The sequence below is a fragment of the Sceloporus undulatus genome, chromosome 2, assembly GCF_019175285.1.
Source record: "Sceloporus undulatus isolate JIND9_A2432 ecotype Alabama chromosome 2, SceUnd_v1.1, whole genome shotgun sequence".
In the NCBI taxonomy this organism is placed as follows: Eukaryota; Metazoa; Chordata; class Lepidosauria; order Squamata; family Phrynosomatidae; genus Sceloporus; species Sceloporus undulatus.
In genome coordinates, this window is record NC_056523.1 from 15,100,612 (window position 1) to 15,120,033 (window position 19,422).

The 19,422-nt window shown below is 44.0% G+C and overlaps 1 protein-coding gene across 4 annotated transcripts in view; it reads right to left on the minus strand.

Annotated features, from left to right (window-relative positions):
* The window catches only part of LOC121924331 (von Willebrand factor A domain-containing protein 7-like), a 68,268-nt gene that overhangs the window by 24,973 nt on the left and 23,873 nt on the right, over positions 1-19,422 (minus strand). For 2 of the 4 annotated variants that reach the window (XM_042455706.1, XM_042455705.1), the window contains exons 2-3: positions 11,150-11,299; positions 9,669-9,791 (exon numbers count right to left, since the gene is read on the minus strand). In XM_042455706.1, coding sequence (XP_042311640.1) covers positions 9,669-9,791; positions 11,150-11,299 — 273 coding nt within the window. Of the gene's footprint in view, positions 1-9,668; positions 9,792-11,149; positions 14,529-18,820; positions 18,974-19,422 lie in introns of those variants that run through there. The other 2 variants (XM_042455708.1, XM_042455707.1) reach the window with 2 other exon arrangements.

Sequence of the window (19,422 nt, forward strand, 5' to 3'; positions counted from 1 at the left end):
CAGTGAATTTCGCTCAGCAATTGATTATTTTGATAGTGGGAATGGGGCCCGGGAATAGTGAGGAGGAGCAGGAGAACACTGACACTATGGAGTTTATCACACTGGGGTAATTTGGCATTAAAGAGAGATAAGGCGCATTTAAAAATCCCACAAATAAAGCAAAAATGGCGAGTAATTGCATGAATGATTATCATATGCAATTGCACAAATAAAGTGATATCGGAAATGCAATGTCGCTGAAATCCCAAAAGTAAAACAATGCACACAAATGCTTCTTTGTGACCACTTCAATGGCAGGTTTTGTGCAATGTCGTGTGAAATCGTTTCACGTAATTATGAGATTTTTCCAGATATTCACAGGATAAACTCCCATGTGGTTTAGCCAATACTGGAATTGTCACAAAGAACTTATCACAAACACACAGAGGACTAATGGGAGAGCCACGCATTGGGAACTTATGATAGGATTTCACATCAATTAACAAGATATGCTCCAGCCACATTTGGACGGCAAGGCAGTGATAAGATGGAGATGGCGTTGTGCAATAATTATCGCCAAAAGCACTATTTCTGAATTTACTCAAATCACTGCACAAGCTGTCTGTTTTCAGTTGTAACATAGGGATTACTGAAAAATCTGACTTCCTCCCCAAACTGGCACACAACCTTTCAGATGTTCTGGAGCTTCCCTCATCACCCCCACCATAGGTAGAGAGTTTATTCCCGATGTTCACCAGCATCTGTGGCTCTGCTGGCAAAACGTCAGATTAAACTCTTCTAGAAACATGGTCACATAGCCCGAAAAAACCCACAAAAACTATGAATGTCAGCCATGAAAGCCTTCGACTTACTGCGTGATCTTGGGCAGGTCACACTCTCTCAGCCTCAGGCAAAGCGCAAAGGCAAAATCAATTTGAGCAAATCTTGCAAGCAAACACCATGATAGGGTTGCATGAGAGTCGTCATGAGTGGAAACAATTTCAAGGCACAACAACAACAACAACACCAACAAAACAACAACAAAAACAAAAACAGCCCAACCATAAATGTACAGAAGCCTTCTCCAGTTTTCATCCTGGCAATCCTAGGGCCCTATGATTTTTGGCTGCAACAGGAAAAAGTATCTACTTGGTTTGGAAATCAAAAAGTCATGTCATCTACTCTAATTCATGATGGTGGTTCTTCTTTGCACCTATCTCAAGCCACCTCCATAATCCTGTCCTCAGAAGACCACAGTCCCCTTGAACGTCCTTTTTTTGTAATCTCTTCACAGTAGAAGAAGAAGCTGCTGTCCTCTATGTGGGTAGATCTCCACAAGATTATTCCCAGCGGTAATTTCTTGAAGGGCTTTCATGAATCGATTGGGAGAGACATCAGCTGGGGAAAAAAAAGGGGTACGTCATGCTGTTATGGCTGTGGTGTGAAACATTGTGCATGCAAACCTACATTTTTTAAAAACTGGATTGATACACAATAATAGGGATCAGAGAACCTTTGTCTCTCCAGATGTTGGATTGCAGCTCCCCAGTCCCTTACCACTGGCTAACTGGCGCTTGGGGCTGAGAGATGTGGCTTTCCAGCCACTTTCTTGTGGCCCATCAGAGTTTACCTTTCCCTCTTCACAGTGTAAATCTGCTAGTGTTTGATAAGGGGCACATCTACACTGTAGAAATCATGAAGTCGAACACCACTTTAACTGCCAGGCTCCATCGTACAAACCCTGGGACACTCTGCACACTCAAGACCTTGTAAAACTACACAATCCCAGGATTCCATAGGATCGAGCTATAGCACTTAAGGTAGGGTTCAGACTGCAAATTGCATTAATTTCTACAGTGTAGATGCACCACAGAATAGGATGAGGGCCTTACAGACACTTACAGCCTCTGAGCAGAGCAGAAACAATATTAGTATATCATAGGCATGTTACAGACAAACCGAAGGGGCGTGCTAGGGTTAGGAAGGGGCGTGTTAGGGTTGAGAAGGGGCATCACTTCCTGACGCCCCTAACCCTAGTACGGACTGGAGTCCGTACAAAATGGCGGCGCCCGTCACACGGGGGGCGCCATTTTGAGTCGCGAGACACATAGGTCCGGACGCCGCGCGGCGGAAGTGACACCGCGAGTGCAAGACTAGCACCTCACAGCACCACTTCTGGGGCCCAGAAAGAAGCCCCTTTTGGCGCTTCTTTCTGGCTGTGCCCGGGAACTGCGCGTTTTGGCCGCTGCGGTTCCGGACGCAGCAACCGGCAGCGGTGGCAGACCGCCCATTTTGGGTGGTCTGTAACTCACATAAAAAAAAGGTTTTAATGAGCTGGTCAGGCAGGGAGGGGGATTGGCAGGTTTTATTTTTGGGGTGGAGTATTATAGGAGAAGTTTCATGCTTGGAGACATGATGACTCCCAGTCCGCTAAGAAGGAGCAATGAGGTCTAGTATGTCTAGTTGCCAGGATTGCATGGTCCCATAAACGGGACGGGAACAATGATGTGAGTATGGGTCTGTGCAGGGCTCTTTGAAGTTCCTCTTCCTGGACTGCAAAAAGTAACTTTTCCAAACTCAAGTCTCCGATTCTCTTCCCACCCCTGGAGAAACAGGACCATAGTCCATAACTGGCAAGTGTGTGGGGGAGGGAGGGGAGGAAGAATAGCATCTCCAGGAATATAGTGAGGACTAGCTTCATGGAGCTGGGAATGCCCTCACTTTTTTCTCTTCTCCTACCTTGGAAATAGGCTTGAAGAGTCCGGTAGAGCATTCAGTGGCTTCATATTTTCAGCTGTCCTGGGGTCATGGGTGGTTTTCCAGGCAGAGGTCCCCTCCATGTACCATGCCACGGCTCGTAGCAACCCCCATTTCCGTGATTCAGTATCTGTGAAGTCACGTGAGTCAATCCCACCTGATTCATGTGGTTGGGACGGAACCCACTCACAACACTCAGACAGAAAAGCAGAAGGAGACTCTAGGGAGCAGCATGTTTGGTTTGGTGGTTCCCCCCCCCTTCTTTCTTAGCAGGAGCAGATGCAAGGCAGACAATGGACAGATCCTTAGTTCTCCTCCTGGTGTGCCTGCCAGCCTGCCTGGGGCTGTGGAGTGTGGCCTTCGCCCTCCCAGATAAATAGCTGAGGCAGCTCAAGGGAAAGTCCACACCTATTCACATTATTTCCTTATGTATCTTATACATAGGCCAAAAAAGGGGTGGGGTGGGGAGGGAAAGGGAATATCTAGGTAATCCTGGCCCCGACCTCTGCTCCATCATAAATGTCAACATTATAAAAAGGTCAGTCGAAACTACATTTTTTCCCTGAAAATCAAAAAGTGTAAAATAGTTTTTTTAAAATTTTTATTTTGAAGCCAGAGGTCGGTACATTTCTTCTGACTTTGACTGTTACCTATTTCTTTTCTTCTGACCTACAATGTTGACTCAGTTTTCATATCCCTGTTTCACAGCTACACAAGGCCTAAGCACCACCACCACCACCACCACCACATCATAATCATCAGGAGGAGTAGATGGAAATAAGGGCACTGCTATAGAAGAAGGGGTTTGCAGAACCAGGAATAATGCCAGCTCCTAGGATTTCAGCAATCAAAACTTGAGAGCTAGGAACACCCCCCTTGAAAATACCACAGGAGGCAGGCCCTGGTGGTGTTTTCAGGGCAGCCGTTGGTGACATCCTTAAGCATGATGGTACAGTCAGCCACAGTGGCACAAAGTTATGACACGGAAACAGTGGAAGATTTCCTATAACCTTAGACCGAGTCAATAACTAAAATGGAAACTGTAAGTAATCAGAAGAAGACTATAAGGCTGGAATAGGCAGCCATAAAGGAACTTAATATGATCTTTAAATGTAATAACATACCATTAGTACTAAAGTCTGACTCGTCCAGGCCATAGTATTTTCAATGTCTATGTAGGGTGTGAAAAATGTCTGTGAAGAATGCTGATAGGCAGAGAACTGACTCAACGTGAAATGTGGTGCTGAAGGAGAGTTTTTACAGACCACGGACCGCTTAAAAATTTTTCTTTCAGACAGGCTCCAAGCTTCAAATCACTTTGTTGGTCAGTGTGCACCTAGTTACTTTGAAAGGTCCTTGGAATCACAGGTCACTTGGTCTTTTGGTTGTTTTTTGTTTAAAGCCAGCTTTGGTGTGAGTCATCAGCCAAGCAAGCTTTAACTGAAAAGGAAGTCTGCAGATTTAAGATTAAATCGTCAAACTTTTATGATCCTTCCAACTAACGCACCCAGGAATACGGAAAAGTAATCTGTAAACCTTTGTAATCAAAGCAACACAGGGCACTTGATGACCACACAAAAGACTCTTGTATCTTTTGTGGTTTCCTCATTTTCCTGTGAAACATATTTTCTTCTTCCCCTTGATATCAAACTAATAGCAAACAGGGAGGTTACCGGCAATAGCCAAAAGAGGGCTTCCAACTACAGAAACAGCCAACCATATTGGGACAGATCCGATGGCTCAGCATGGAGAAAGCCCAAGGCACTTAGCTATGATAAGCTCTCTCAAGATCAGAATAGTATAGTCCCTTCACTAAGGGAATGGGGTAGTGAACTGGCCTGGGCAACTGTATGTGTATAACAGACAATGGGAGTTTCCTTTGGGAATGAATTCCTTTTTGTCTGAGAACATTAATGCTGATTGTCTGAGATGTTCTTGCATATCGCACACCATTCTTTTCCTGGGAAAGTCACTTAAATCTATCAACTCCTGAAATACTACTGCTCTTAAGGCTCATTTCTGGGATAAATATAAGGGCCTAAGCATAGCAAATTGGTCTAGTCTGAAACTGGACAGAACCTCTATTCTATTTCAACACTGGGCACCTCAGTATCTGGCCACTCCATTATGCAGGCAGCTACTGAGGCCACTTTCAGTCCGGCAGAATTGGAGCAATGCTTTAGGATCTGTAGAGTGTTACCACTTAGCAACCCTGCAACTCACTATTAACCTTTGTTTCATTGGTGTCTCTGTGATGTGTTGGTGAAAAAGTGTCCTAATTAAACTAAATTAATTTGGAAACTGCCTCTGGAGTTCTCTGGTTGTGGAAACCATTATACACAGGTCAGATCCCAGCTTTACTTACCAGAACTGTCTTGCTGACCCTATTGAACTAATGAATTTTCCCATTGTGTAAAATTTGTGGGTGCCCTAGTGGGACTCCTGCATTTAGGGTAACAGGAGGAAGCTATTCAGATTATTTCTTGACCGTGAGCGTGGAGCACAGGCTTTTAACTTTTTGCCCCAGATATATTAGATTCAGCTCCCCAGAGTGTCTTGGCCACTAGCCATACTGGCTGGAGTTCTGGGAGCTGAATTTCAAAGTACTGGAGGGCCAATGGATGTGAGTCTCAGCCCGAGAGAATGATGGTGGCTGGATCGTCATAGGAGTGGACTGTTAGCAAAACACTCTCCTGCCTGATGAGACCTAGTATGAAGGTAAGAATAAATTTGGTACCAGAGAAGAAAAATGGAAAGAAGAAGAAGAAAAAAGAAGATTTAACATGGTTCAGCAAGCTATTATTCAAAATGAATTGTCAAATGAAACAACCCAGTTCGGTAAGCCTTCTGGTTGCATGTGGTAGTCCTGTGCCGTCTCAGTTGACCCCATCGTAGGTTTTCTTGGCAAGATTTGTTCATAGGGGTCTTGTCATTACCTACCCCAAAGCTGAGAGTAATTGACTTGCCCAAGGTCAACCCTGTTGGTTTCATGAACCAAGTGGGAACTGAAACCTGGTCTTGTCCACTTTTCTTAAATGATTTCCATTTTGATGGCCAAACTTACAGATCTATGCTTTCTCCCCAACACGGTAGGCAGTCCTATCTGCTTTCCATTTCCTTTGCTTTGCTGTTCACACATGCTCTACAAGGGATCTGGAGGCAGCTGACATTTATCTTTATCTTTCCATTTTTTAGGGTACATCCACACTGTAGAATAAATGCAGCCTGACACCATTTTAAGTGCTGTAGCTGCATCCTATGAAATCCGGGATTTTAATATTTTACAAGGACTTGAGCCTTCTCTGCAAAGTGTGCTGGTGCCTTACACAACTACAAATCCCAGGATTCTGTAGGATTGACCTATGGCAGTTAAAAGTGGTGTGAAACTGCGTTATATCAACATGTTGATACACTTTTAGACAGGCACATACAGTTGCAGTAGGATCAGTTAGAATAGAATCCCATTCTTTCCCAACCTCAAGCGTTACGTATTGTTTACTGCAACACACTCTGCAACAGGACATCAAAAGTCTGTGTTTTCCCAGCCCTCCTTCAATATCCACCTCAGGCCATGCTACTGAAGAAAAACCCAGCCTCAGATAGGTAGAGAAGGCATACAATAACTTTCTAAAAAGGTGCTTCTTTTGTTAAGGGCAATGGACTAAACACAAATTCGTACCTATCCACACTGGCCAAAAATCAAGAAGAGATAAATCTTTTCCCAGTGTGGAGAAGATCATGTTTTACTTGCCCACAATGTAAACAGGGAAAAGCTGTCAGGAAAAAAGAAGAAGAATAAGAAGAAAAGGTGACAATTTTAATCTATTTCCATAAACATACGAATACACAAGGATTCAAATCTATTTCTTTTATCTTTTCAGAGTTTACCCCTCTCCTGGATGGGATAGGTGAATAAATCTCAATTGTACTTTTCTCCCATATTTACATTTTTCAAATCTCAAGCAAGTTTTTCTTCGTCTGCTCTGTCTAGGGACCTGCCGTACAAGCCAAATAAACAGCTGTGTCCTCTTGGCAGAGATGAGACAAACACAAGTCAACCTGGATCTGGTGTGAACAGAATGGAACAACAGTCCAGCCATTCAGAAGCAGAACTAGGGTATTCGCCTCTTAAAATCATTAAAAACTTAGGCGGTACATACCGCCACTTTGGGCGTCTTGCCGCCTGCCGGCCGCCGGTAGGCTCCGCAGGGGAGCCGGAGCATCAACACGGCGCAGACTCCCGCGCAGATTGAAAAGAAGCTCAAATGGAGCTTCTTTTTCCGTCGCATTGCGACGTAGCGAGGCGCCAGGGGCGCACTCGCTACGTCACAAAGGACGCCAACCTACGGACGCTCAGCGCCGATAGCAAAGATGGCGCCGGCCATGTAGAAGGGCGGGCCATCTTGTACGGAGGAGTCCGTATAGGCAAGGGCGTCTATAAGAACGCCCGTTTTAAAAATAGGACATCCTCCGGAACGTCCAAATGCCGGCAGAACACCTAATGATTGGCTCTGCGACTGTGCTTGCCATCCATGATTTGAGCATCTGCGGATGGCCCTGCCCACTGTCTCCAAGTATAGGTGCATGTGGGTAAAACATAGGACTTGAGGTCCGTGGTTTGGCATCCATGGCAGGATCCGGAATGACCCGAGGATAGAAGGGTCACTGTAGTTGCTCGGAGCCCTCTGTTCTGACACCAGGTGGCTGTTTAAAGGGGTATCCGCTAAGCACGATGCCATATGCCCCGGCATCTGCACTGCCACCAGTCCACTAACTCAAGTCAAAAATGAGGCCCCACTATGTGGATCACGCTGGGCACCTGTTCTAACCTCAGATGAATAACCCAGGAGAACAGCAGACACATTGGGTTTGGAAGAGCCAACAGAGCTGCAAGTATGAAGCTGACAGCTCGCAAAAGGACCGATTTCACAGAGAGGTGAAAAAACAAAATGGTGGAGGGAAATCAGGCATGGAGGAAGAGGGATGTACTCATTGTGTTGTTGTTGTGGTTGTTGCTGGTAGAGTTGGACTTGACTAGGGCAACCCGTGGATGAAACAAGCTCCAAGACTCTCTATCCTCTACCTCGTCTGCTGAGGTCCGCGTTCAGGCTGTAGTGTCTTTGAATTGAGTCGATTCATCTGGCATGCGGTCTTCCTTTCTTTTTACCACCTCAACCAATCTAGGCATATGTCGTTTCTAAAGATTCAATTTTTCCTCACATGGGGCCAAAATACCAGCCACAATTAGTTATCAGAGACCAATCTCAAATAATTGATTTCCCTTCACTGTCCGTCTCGCACAGCCATACAGGTGATGGGAAACGATGAACGGACACCTTAGTGTTCAAGAGTTATTTTTTCCATTTTATTATCTGTCCAGTTCTGTTGGGGGGGGGGGAGGCGTGGAGGGATGACATCTACAAAACAATGGGGAGGGGTGATAAACACCCCTTTGCCATTAGTCCCTCCCCTCCAGAATGCTGAAATTCCAATCTGTTGTTCCCACTTGCTTAACACTATTTGGAATCGCGTTTTTTTCAAAATAACCTCTTTTAAGCTAGTGTCTGAAAAAACCGGTTCTTTTGCCTTTGTCTCATTTCATCATGACAGATTCGATCACATCACGACAGGAACCGGTTTCAAATGGGAATGAGGGTCATTTAATTTGCTCAGCAATTTGATTATTTTGATAGTGGGAATGGGGCCCGGGAATAGTGAGGAGGAGCAGGGAGACACTGACACTATGGAGTTTATCACACTGGGGCTAATTTTGGCATTAAAGAGAGATTAAGGCGCATTTAAAAATCCCACAAATAAAGCAAAAATGGCGAGTAATTGCATGAATGATTATCATATGCAATTGCACAAATAAAGTGATATTGGAAATGCAATGTCGCTGAAATCCCAAAAGTAAAACAATGCACACAAATGCTTCTTTGTGACCACTTCAATGGCAGGTTTTGTGCAATGTCGTGTGAAATCGTTTCACGTAATTATGAGATTTTTCCAGGATATTCACAGGATAAACTCCCAATCTCTTTCATGTGATAAACTCCTATGTGTTTGCCAATACTGGAATTGTCACAAAGAACTTATCACACCTGAGGACTAATGGGAGAGCCACGCATTTGGGAACTTATTGATAGGATTTCACATCAATTACAAGATATGCTCCAGCCACATTTGGACGGCAAGGCAGTGATAAGATGGAGATGGCGTTGTGCAATAATTATCGCCAAAAGCACTATTTCTGAATTTTACTCAAATCACTGCACCACGCTGTCTGTTTTCAGTTGTAACATAGGGATTACTGATAAAAATCTGACTTCCCCAAACTGGCACACCTTTCAGATGTTCTGGATTGCTTCCCTCATCACCCCACCATAGCTAGTAGAGTTTATTCCCGATGTTTCACCAGCATCTGTGGCTCTGCTGGCAAAACGTCAGGATTAAACTCTTCTAGAACATGGTCACATAGCCCGAAAAACCCACAAAAAACTATGAATGTCAGCCATGAAAGCCTTCGATTTACTGCGTGATCTTGGGCAGGTCACACTCTCTCAGCCTCAGGCAAAGGCAAAGGCAAAATCAATTCTGAGCAAATCTTGCCAAGCAAACACCATGATAGGGTTGCATGAGAGTCGTCATGAGTTGGAAACAATTTCAAGGCATACAACAACAACAAAAACAACAACAAAAACAAAAACAGCCCAACCATTAAATGTACAGAAGCCTTCTCCAGTTTTCATCCTGGCAATCCTAGGGCCCTATGATTTTTGCTGCAACAGGAAAAAGTATCTACTTGGTTTGGAAATCAAAAAGTCATGTCATCTACTCTAATTCATGATGGTGTTCTTCTTTGCACCTATCCTCAAGCACCCCTCCATAATCCTGTCCTCAGAAGACCACAGTCCCCTTGAATTCGTCCTTACTTTTTGTAATCTCTTCACAGTAGAAGAAGAAGCTGCTGTCCTCTATGTGGTAGATCTCCACAAGATTATTCCCAGCGGTAATTTCTTGAAGGGCTTTCATGAATCGATTGGGAGAGACATCAGCTGGGGAAGAAAAAAAGGGCGTACGTCATGCTGTTATTGCTGTGGTGGAAACATCTGTGCATGCAAACCTACATTTTTTAAAACTGGATTGATACACAATAATAGGGATCAGAGAACCTTTGTCTCTCCAGATGTTGGATTGCAGCTCCCACAGTCCCTTACCACTGGCTATACTGGCGCTTGGGCTGAGAGATGTGGCTTTCCAGCCACTTCTTGTGGCCCATCAGAGTTTACCTTTCCCTCTTCACAGTGTAAATATCTGCTAGTGTTGATAAGGGGCACATCTACACTGTAGAAATCATGAAGTCTGACACCACTTTAACTGCCATGGCTTCATCGTACAGAACCCTGGGACACTCTGCACACTCAAGACCTTGTAAAACTACAAATCCCAGGATTCCATAGGATCGAGCTATAGCACTTAAGGTAGGGTTCAGACTGCAAATTGCATTATTTCTACAGTGTAGATGCACCACAGAATAGGATGAGGGCCTTACAGACACTTACAGCCTCTGAGCAGAGCAGAACAATATTAGTATATCATAGGCATGTTACAGACACGCCGAAGGGGCGTGCTAGGGTTAGGAAGGGGCGTGTTAGGGTTGAGAAGGGGCATCACTTCCTGACGCCCCCTAACCCTAGTACGGACTGAGTCCGTACAAAATGGCGGCGCCCGTCCACACGGGGGGCGCCATTTTGACGTTGCGGACACATAGCGTCCGGACGCCGCGCGGCGGAAGTGACACCGCGAGTGCAAGACTAGCACCTCGCAGCACCACTTCTGGGGCCCAGAAAGAAGCCCCATTTTGGTGCTTCTTTCTGGCTGTGCCCGGGAACCGCGCGGTTTGGCCGCTGCGGTTCCCGGACGCAGCAACCGGCAGCGGTGGCAGACCGCCCATTTTGGGTGGTCTGTAACTCACTATAAAAAAAAGGTTTTTAATGAGCTGGTCAGGCAGGGAGGGGGATTGGCAGGTTTTATTTTTGGGTGGAGTATTATAGGAGAAGTTTCATGCTTGGAGACATGATGACTCCCAGTCCGCTAAGAAGGGAGCAATGAGGTCTAGTATGTCTAGTTGCCAGGATTGCATGGTCCCATAAATTGGGACGGGAACAATGAATTTGAGTATGGGGTCTGTGCAGGGCTCTTTGAAGTTCCTCTTCCTGGACTGCAAAAAGTAACTTTTCCAAACTCAAGTCTCCGGATTCTCTTCCCACTCCCTGGAGAAACAGGACCATAGTCCATAACTGGCAAGTGTGTGTGGGGAGGGAGGGGAGGAAGAATAGGCATCTCCAGGAATATAGTGAGGACTAGCTTCATGGAGCTGGGAATGCCCTCACCTTTTTTTCTCTTCTCCTACCTTGGAAATAGGCCTTGAAGAGTCCGGTAGCATTCAGTGGCTTCATATTTTCTAGCTGTCCTGGGGTCATGGGTGGTTTTCCAGGCAGAGGGTTCCTCTCCATGTACCATGCCACGGCTCGTAGCACCCCCATTTCCGTGATGTCAGTATCTGTGAAGTCACCTGGATCAATCCCACCTGATTCATGGTTGGGACGGAACCCACTCACAACACTCAGACAGAAAAGCAGAAGGAGATCTCTAGGGAGCAGCATGTTTGGTTTGATGGTTCCCCCCCCCCCCTTCTTTTCTTAGCAGGGATCAGATGCAAGGCAGACAATGGACAGATCCTTAGTTCTCTCCTGGTGTGCCTGCCAGCCTGCCTTGGGCTGTGGAGTGTGGCCTTCGCCCTCCCAGATAAATAGCTGAGTCAGCTCAAGGGAAAGTCCACACCTATTCACATTATTTCCTTATGTATCTTATACTATAAGGCCAAAAAAGGGGTGGGGTGGGGAGGGAAAGGGAATTATCTAGGTAATCCTGGCCCTCGATCCTCTGCTCCATCATAAATTTGCAAACCTTATATATAAATTGTCAGTCGAAACTACATTTTTTCCCTGAAAATCAAAAAGTGTAAAATAGTTTTTTTAAATTTTTATTTTGAAGCCAGAGTCGGTACATTTCTTCTGACTTTGACTGTACCCATAATTTCTTCTGACTCTACAATGTTGACTCCAGTTTCATATCCCTGTTTCACAGGCTACACAAGGCCTAAGCACCACCACCACCACCACCACCACTATCATCATCATCAGGAGGATGTAGATGGAAAATAAGGGGCACTGCTAATAGAAGAAGGGTTGCAGAACCAGGAATATGCCAGCTCCTAGGATTTCAGCATCAAAACTTGAGATCTAGGAACTACCCCTTGAAATACCACAAGAGGCAGGCCCTGGTGGTGTTTCAGGGGGCAGCCGTTGGTGACATCCTTAAGCATGATGGTACAGTCAGCCACAGTGGCACAAAGTTATGACACTGAAACAGTGGAAGATTTCCTATACCTTAGACCGAGTCAATAACTAAAATGGAAACTGTAAGTAATCAGAAGAAGACTATAAGGCGTGGAATAGGCAGCCATAAAGGAACGTAATATGATCTTTAAATGTAATAACATACCATTAAGTACTAAAGTCTGACTCGTCCAGGCCATAGTATTTTCAATGTCTATGTATGGGTGTGAAAAATGTCTAGTGAAGAATGCTGATAGGCAGAGAACTGACTCAACTGAAATGTGGTGCTGAAGGAGAGTTTTACAGATACCACGGACCGCTTAAAAATTTTCTTTCAGACAGGCTCCAAGCTTCAAATCACTTTGTTGGTCAGTGTGCACCTAGTTACTTTGAAAGGTCCTTGGAATCACAGGTCACTTGGTCTTTTGGTTGGTTTTTTTAGCCAGCTTTGTGTGAGTCATCAGCCAAGCAAGCTTTACTGAAAAGGAAGTCTGCAGATTTAAGATTAAATAGTCAAACTTTTATGATCCCTTCCAACTCACCGCACCCAGGAATATCTGAAAAGTAATCTGTAAACCTTTGTAATCAAAGCAACCAGGGCACTTGTATGACCACACAAAAGACTCTTGTATCTTTTATGGTTTCCTCATATTTCCTATGAAACATATTTTCTTAAGAGTGTCTCCCCTCTGTGACCCTTGATATCAAACTAATATCAAACAGGGAGGTTACCGGCAATTAACCAAAAGAGGGCTTCCCACTACAGGAAACGAGCCATACCATATTGGGACATCCGGATGGCTCAGCATGGGAGAAGCCCAAGGCACTTAGCTATGATAAGCTCTCTCAAGATCAGAATTAGTATACAGTAGTCCCTTCACTAAGGGAATGGTGGTAGTGAACTGGCCTGGGCAACTGTATGTGTATAACAGACAATGGGAGTTTCCTTTTGGGAATGACATTCTTTTTGTCTGAGAACATTAATGCTGATTGTCTGGATGTTCTTGCATATCGCACCCCATTCTTTTCCTCTGGGAAAGTCACTTAAATCTATCAACTCCTGAAATACTGCTCTTAAGGCTCATTTCTGGGAATAAATATAAGGGCCTAAGCACTAGCAAATTGGTCCAGTCTGAAACTGGACAGAACCTCTATTCTATTTCAACTGGGCACCTCAGTATCTGGCCACTCCACATTATGCAGGCAGCTACTGAGCCACTTTCAGTCCGGCAGTCCCGCAATTGGAGCAATGCTTTAGGATCTGTAGAGTGTTACCCCTTAGCAACCCTGCAACTCACTATTAACCTTTGTTTCATTGGTTCTTCTGTGAGTGTGTTGGTGAAAAAGTGTCCTAATTAAACTAAATTAATTTGGAAACTGCCTCTGGAGTTCTCTGGGTGTGGAACCATTATACACAGGTCCAGATCCCAGCTTTACGTTACCAGAACTGTCTTGCTGACTCCTATTGAACTAACTGAATTTTCCCATTGTGTAAAATTTGTGGGTGCCCTAGTGGGACCTCCTGCAATTTAGGTAACAGGAGGAAGCTACTCAGTTAGTTCTTGACCTGAGCGTTGGAGCACAGGCTTTTAACTTTTTGCCCTCCAGATATATTAGATTTCAGCTCCCCAGAGTGTCTTGCCACTAGCCATACTGGCTGGAGTTTCTGGGAGCTGAATTTCAAAGTATCTGGAGGGCCAATGGATGTGAGTCTCAGCCCGAGAGAATGATGGTGGCTGGATCGTCATAGGAGTGGACTGTTAGCAAAACACTCTCCTGCCTTGATGAGACCTAGTATGAATGTAAGAATAAATTTGGTACCAGATGAAGAAATGGAAAGAAGAAGAAGAAAAAAGAACTATTTAACATGGTTCAGCAAGCTATTTATTCAAAATGAAACTTGTCAAATGAAACAACCCAGTTCGGTAAGCCTTCTGTTGCATGTGTATTCTGTGCCTTCAAGTTGACCCCATCGTAAGGTTTTCTTGGCAAGATTTGTTCATAGGGGTCTTGTCATTACCTACCCCCTAAAGCTGAGAGCATGTGACTTGCCCAAGGTCACCCTGTTGGTTTCATGACCAAGTGGGAACTGAAACCTGGTCTTGCATTTTGAACCACTTGAAAGCTTCTTCAAAAGTGCACTGAGAGAGTGTCTTTTCTTTCACCTGCTTCCACTTTTCTTATGATTTCCATTTTGATGGCCAAACTTACAGATCTATGCATTTCTCCCAACACTGTAGGCAGTCCTATCTGCATTTCTCATTTCTCTTTGCTTTGCTGTTCACACATGCTCTACAAGGGATTCTGGAGGCAGCTGACATTTATCTTTATCTTCCATTTTTTAGGGTACATCCACACTGTAGAAATAAATGCAGCCTGACACCATTTTAAGTGCTGTAGCTGCATCCTATGAAATCCCGGGATTTTTAATTTTTACAAGGACTTGAGCCTTCTCTGCCAAAGTGTGCTGGTGCCTTACACAACTACAAATCCCAGGATTCTGTAGGATTGACCTATGGCAGTTAAAGTGGTGTGAAACTGCGTTATATCAACATTGTTGATACACTTTTAGACAGGCACATACAGTTGCAGTAGGATCAGTTAGAATAGAATCCCATTCTTTCCCAACTCAAGCGTTACTGTATTGTTTACTGCAACACACTGCTGCAACAGGACATCAAAAGTCTGTGTTTCTCCAGCCCTCCTTCAATATCCACCTCATGCCAATGCTACTGAAGAAAAACCCATCCCTTCCAGATAGGTAGAGATAGGCATACAATAACTTTCTAAAAAGGTGCTTCTTTTGTTAAGGGCAATGGACTAAACACAAAATTCGTACCTATCCACACTGGCCAAAAATCAAGAGATAAATCTTTTCCCAGTGTGGAGAAGATCATGTTTTACTTGCCCACAATGTAAACAGGGAAAAGCTGTCAGGAAAAAGAAGAAGAATAAGAAGAAAAGGTGACAATTTTAATCTATTTCCATAAACATGACTGAATACACCGGGATTCAAATCTATTTCTTTTTATCTTTTTCAGAGTTTACCCTCTCCCTGGATGGATAGGTGAATAAATCTCAATTGTACTTTCTCCCATATTTACATTTTTCAAATCTCAAGCAATTTGTTTCTTCTCTGTCTAGGGACCTGCCTGTACAAGCCAAATAAAACAGCCTCCCTCTGTCCTCTTGGCAAGGAGATGAGACAACACACAGTCAACCTTGGATCTGGTGTGAACAGATGGAACAACGTCCAGCCCATTCAGAAGCAGAACTAGGGTATTCGCCTCTTAAAATCATTTTAAAAACTTAGGCGGGGTACATACCGCCACTTTGCGGCGCTCTGCCGCCGCCGCCGGTAGGTCCGCAGGGGAGCCGGAGCCTCCACACGGCGCGACTCCCGCGCAGATTGAAAAAGAAGCTCCAAAATGGAGCTTCTTTTTCCGTCGCATTTGCGACGTAGCGAGGCGCCAGGGGCGCACTCGCTACGTCACAAAGGACGCGACCCGTACGGACGCTCAGCGTCCGATACGCAAAGATGGCGCCGGCCATGTAGAAGGGCCGGTGCCATCTTGTACGGACAGAGTCCGTACTAGGCCCAGGGGCGTCTATAAGAGACGCCCCTTTTTAAAAATAGGACATCCTCCGGACGTCCCAAATGCCGGTGCAGAAAGCACCTTAATATAGTTGGCTCTTGCCGACTGTGGGCTTGCCATCCATGGATTTGAGCATCTGCGGATGGCCCTGACCCACTGTCTCCAATGGTGATATGTGCATGTGGGTTAAAACATAGGACTTGAGGTCCTGTGGGTTTTGGCATCCATGGCAGGATCCGGAACTGACCCCTGAGGATAAGAAGGGTCAACTGTAGTTGCTCTGGAGCCCTCTGTTCTGACACCAGGGTGGCTGTTTAAAAGGGTATCCTGCTAAGCCACATGCCATCTGCCCCTGGCATCTGCCACTGCCACCAGTCACTAACTCAAGTCAAAATGAGGCACCCAACTATGTGATCACGGCTGGGCACCTTGTTCTTACCTCAGAGTGAAATAACCCATGACAGCAGACACATTGGGTTTTGGAATAGAGCCACAGAGCTTGCAGTCATGAAGCTGACAGCTCTCAGAAATGACCGATTTCACAGAGATGGTGTAAAAAACAAAATGGTGGAGGGAAATCATGCATGGAGGAAAGGAGGGATTTACTCCATTGTTGTTGTTGTTGTTGTTGTTGCTGTTAGAGTTGACTTTGACTTATGGCAACCCTGTGGATGAGACATCTCCAAGACTCTCTATCCTCTACCTCTCTGCTTAGGTCCTGCAAGTTCAGGCCTGTAGTGTCTTTGATTGAGTCTATTCATCTGGCATGCGGTCTTCCTTTCTTTTTACCACCTCCACCATTCCTAGCATTATTGTCTTTTCTAAAGATTCATTTTTCCTCATCATGTGGCCAAAATACGACAGCCACAATTTAGTTATCAGCACCACATCTCAAATGAATTGATTTCCCTTCACTGTCCTTCTCGCACATCCATACATGGTGATGGGGAATACTATGACTTGGACACCTTAGTGTTCAGAGTTATTTCTTTCCATTTTATTATCTTGTCCAGTTCTGTCAAAGCTGTTCTTCCCAATGCTAGACTTCTTCAGATTTCTTGGTTGCGGTCTCCATTCCAATTATTTGAACTGATATACTCCCAATTAATGGATAATTAACCCTTTCTAGGAAATACTGTGAAAGAGGAGCCTCATTTGTTAAAAGATCTTGGATGTTTACTGGCAGCACTATGACCTTTCTATAAAGATAACCTCTTATGCAACCTGTTACTACTTTATCCATGTCTGAAATGTCAAGTTTGACTTAGCAAGATTGAGCTGGATGAAATGGGCATTATCAAAATAGATGACATGTTTTGTACTCTGAAAGACTCTGTTGTCTTTGCCTTTGTTTTAACATGGGAAGGCACACTGGTTGCATCACTGATGATTACATCACCAATGACGTGAATATGCACATCATATTACTGACATTAAAAAAAAATCAACCCTGGGACAGATCGATCACAATTGATATTGAGCATGCATTCTGTAGCAGGGCAAAGATAGTGGGAATGACAGTTGTGTCACGTAAGACGTGAATACACGGATTAAAGAAATAATTCGCTTCCATAGTGGGAACTGCACACTGGCCTGAATCGAATCAGCAATCCTGTGTTGATGCAAATCACAAACCGGTTTAAATGCAAGTGGGAATGAGCCCAGTATTTGTGTTCTCCAGGGATAGCACCAGTAAACTTTGTCACACTGCTGTATTCAAAGATACAACAAGGCCCAAATCAGAGGTCTGCAGATATCCAGTGATTAACAAAACAAAAAGACTCACCAGTATTTTTTCAATGTATGATAAATAAGCTATAAAATGTGGCATAGTGGGGTTGGAGCACTGGACTATATATTGGGAAGGGTGCAAAAAACATGAGTACAAAAAACATGACCCTCTTCTCCCCCTTGTTGAGTTAACTGAGTGCAAACTACTGTTGTACTTTAAATTCAGAATGAAGCAACCAAAGTAAGCTAAGAACAAAGGGGGAAAGTGGGAGGAGGAGACAGAAACTGGAACATTTAAAAAGCTGCTGAAAAAGTGGGATGACAGAGGATTAACGGGGACTATCCCTTCTAACTAGGAAACCCTGGATGGTATCCAAAGCCTAGGTGATGGCTGGAATAAGATAATTTAACTCTTCAAGAAATCTTGGCCTAAATCATGGATGGGATGTGTGCCCTTCTAAATGGTGTTTAAGTACAACTCCCAGCATCCCTCATCATCATAGCCATTGATAAAGAATACTGGCAACTGCACAACATCTGGAGGAGCACGCAGTTTCCATCTCTGGTCTAGATCCAATTACCATTTAATCAAGAGTAGCTCCATTTAATAAATTACTGAATGATAAGTTAACACTTGTGTGAATCCCATTGCTTTAATGGATCTACTCTACTTGGACTAGCAGTTGGATGTAGATTCTTGACTTCTTAAGAAAATCATATGATAAACTAGGTTTTTGACCATTTGAGTGAAAAGAAATCTAAGCTGCTGGTTACTGACTTCCATATCAGTGGGGCATTAAATCTACACCAGGTTTTCATCTAAACTTACTGGCATTATCCAGAGTGGGACACCTTGAATGGCTCCTTTAAAGTTTAATGCTTCAGTGGCACAAGAATTACTAGCGGCCATGGAGAAAGATTATACAAAATGGCTTGTAAGTTATTTGGAGTTTATTGGGAAAAAATCTTCCTCCAAGGTTTCTGATTTCACTGAAGAGCAGGATATTAGCTTGGTACATCAAATAAATAGCAATGCTTTTATAGTACAAGGAAACAGGAAGACAAGTAGCAAATATTAAGTGTGGATTTTAGGATATAAATAAAAAAATAAATAAGTAGGATTTAGTCAGGAAATTGCTCGAGGCATCTGTACAGGTGCTGGAGGAAGGCAAGCTAAGAATCCACCTTTGTACATTGGCCAACCTTTTGAATATTTTTCCACACAAAAAGAAAAGAAAAACAATTCGGTGGTTTGAGAGGACACAGAAGCTACAACCTCTTGCCCTGAGAGAAGCTTGCTTTGTTAGTGCTTCTGAGAGGCCACACATCTGATCATTGGTGCAAAAGGAGACTTACATTAGTCAGCCAGATTTCTTTTTCAGCCATCCCTAGATTGCGGAATAACCTGCCAGAAGAAATTCAACATCTGAATAGGCTGCCTGAATTTAAAACAACATTGAAGACCAATCTCTTCCAGCAGATTTATCCAGATGATTGTTAAATTATGAATTTTAAATGTGGATTGTTTTAGAATGTGTTATGTCTTATTTGTCCTTTTAAACTGTTGCATGTTTTTACTAATGTGTTTTAATTAAAGTTGTGCATTTTTTATTTCCTGTTGTTCCCTGCCTCAATCCATGGGGAGAGGCAGGTAAGTCATAAATATTATGTTATTGTTGTTGTTGTTGTTAAAAGGTTTCTTGCTGAAGCATTAGCCACTATCCCAGAACTCATTTAAAGATTTTCAAGTGGATGTAGAGGCCTCGGGCCCATTTGCACTACACAACTATAGCATTACGATTCCACATCAACTGCCATGGCTGCACCCTATGAAATACTGGGGGTTTGTAGTTAAGAGAAGCATCAGAACTTTCCCTGGGATTCATACCCTTGAGGTCTCCTAGTATGCACACTCTGTTTTGAGGGGTCTAACTCAATGGTCTTGAACTGATTATTTA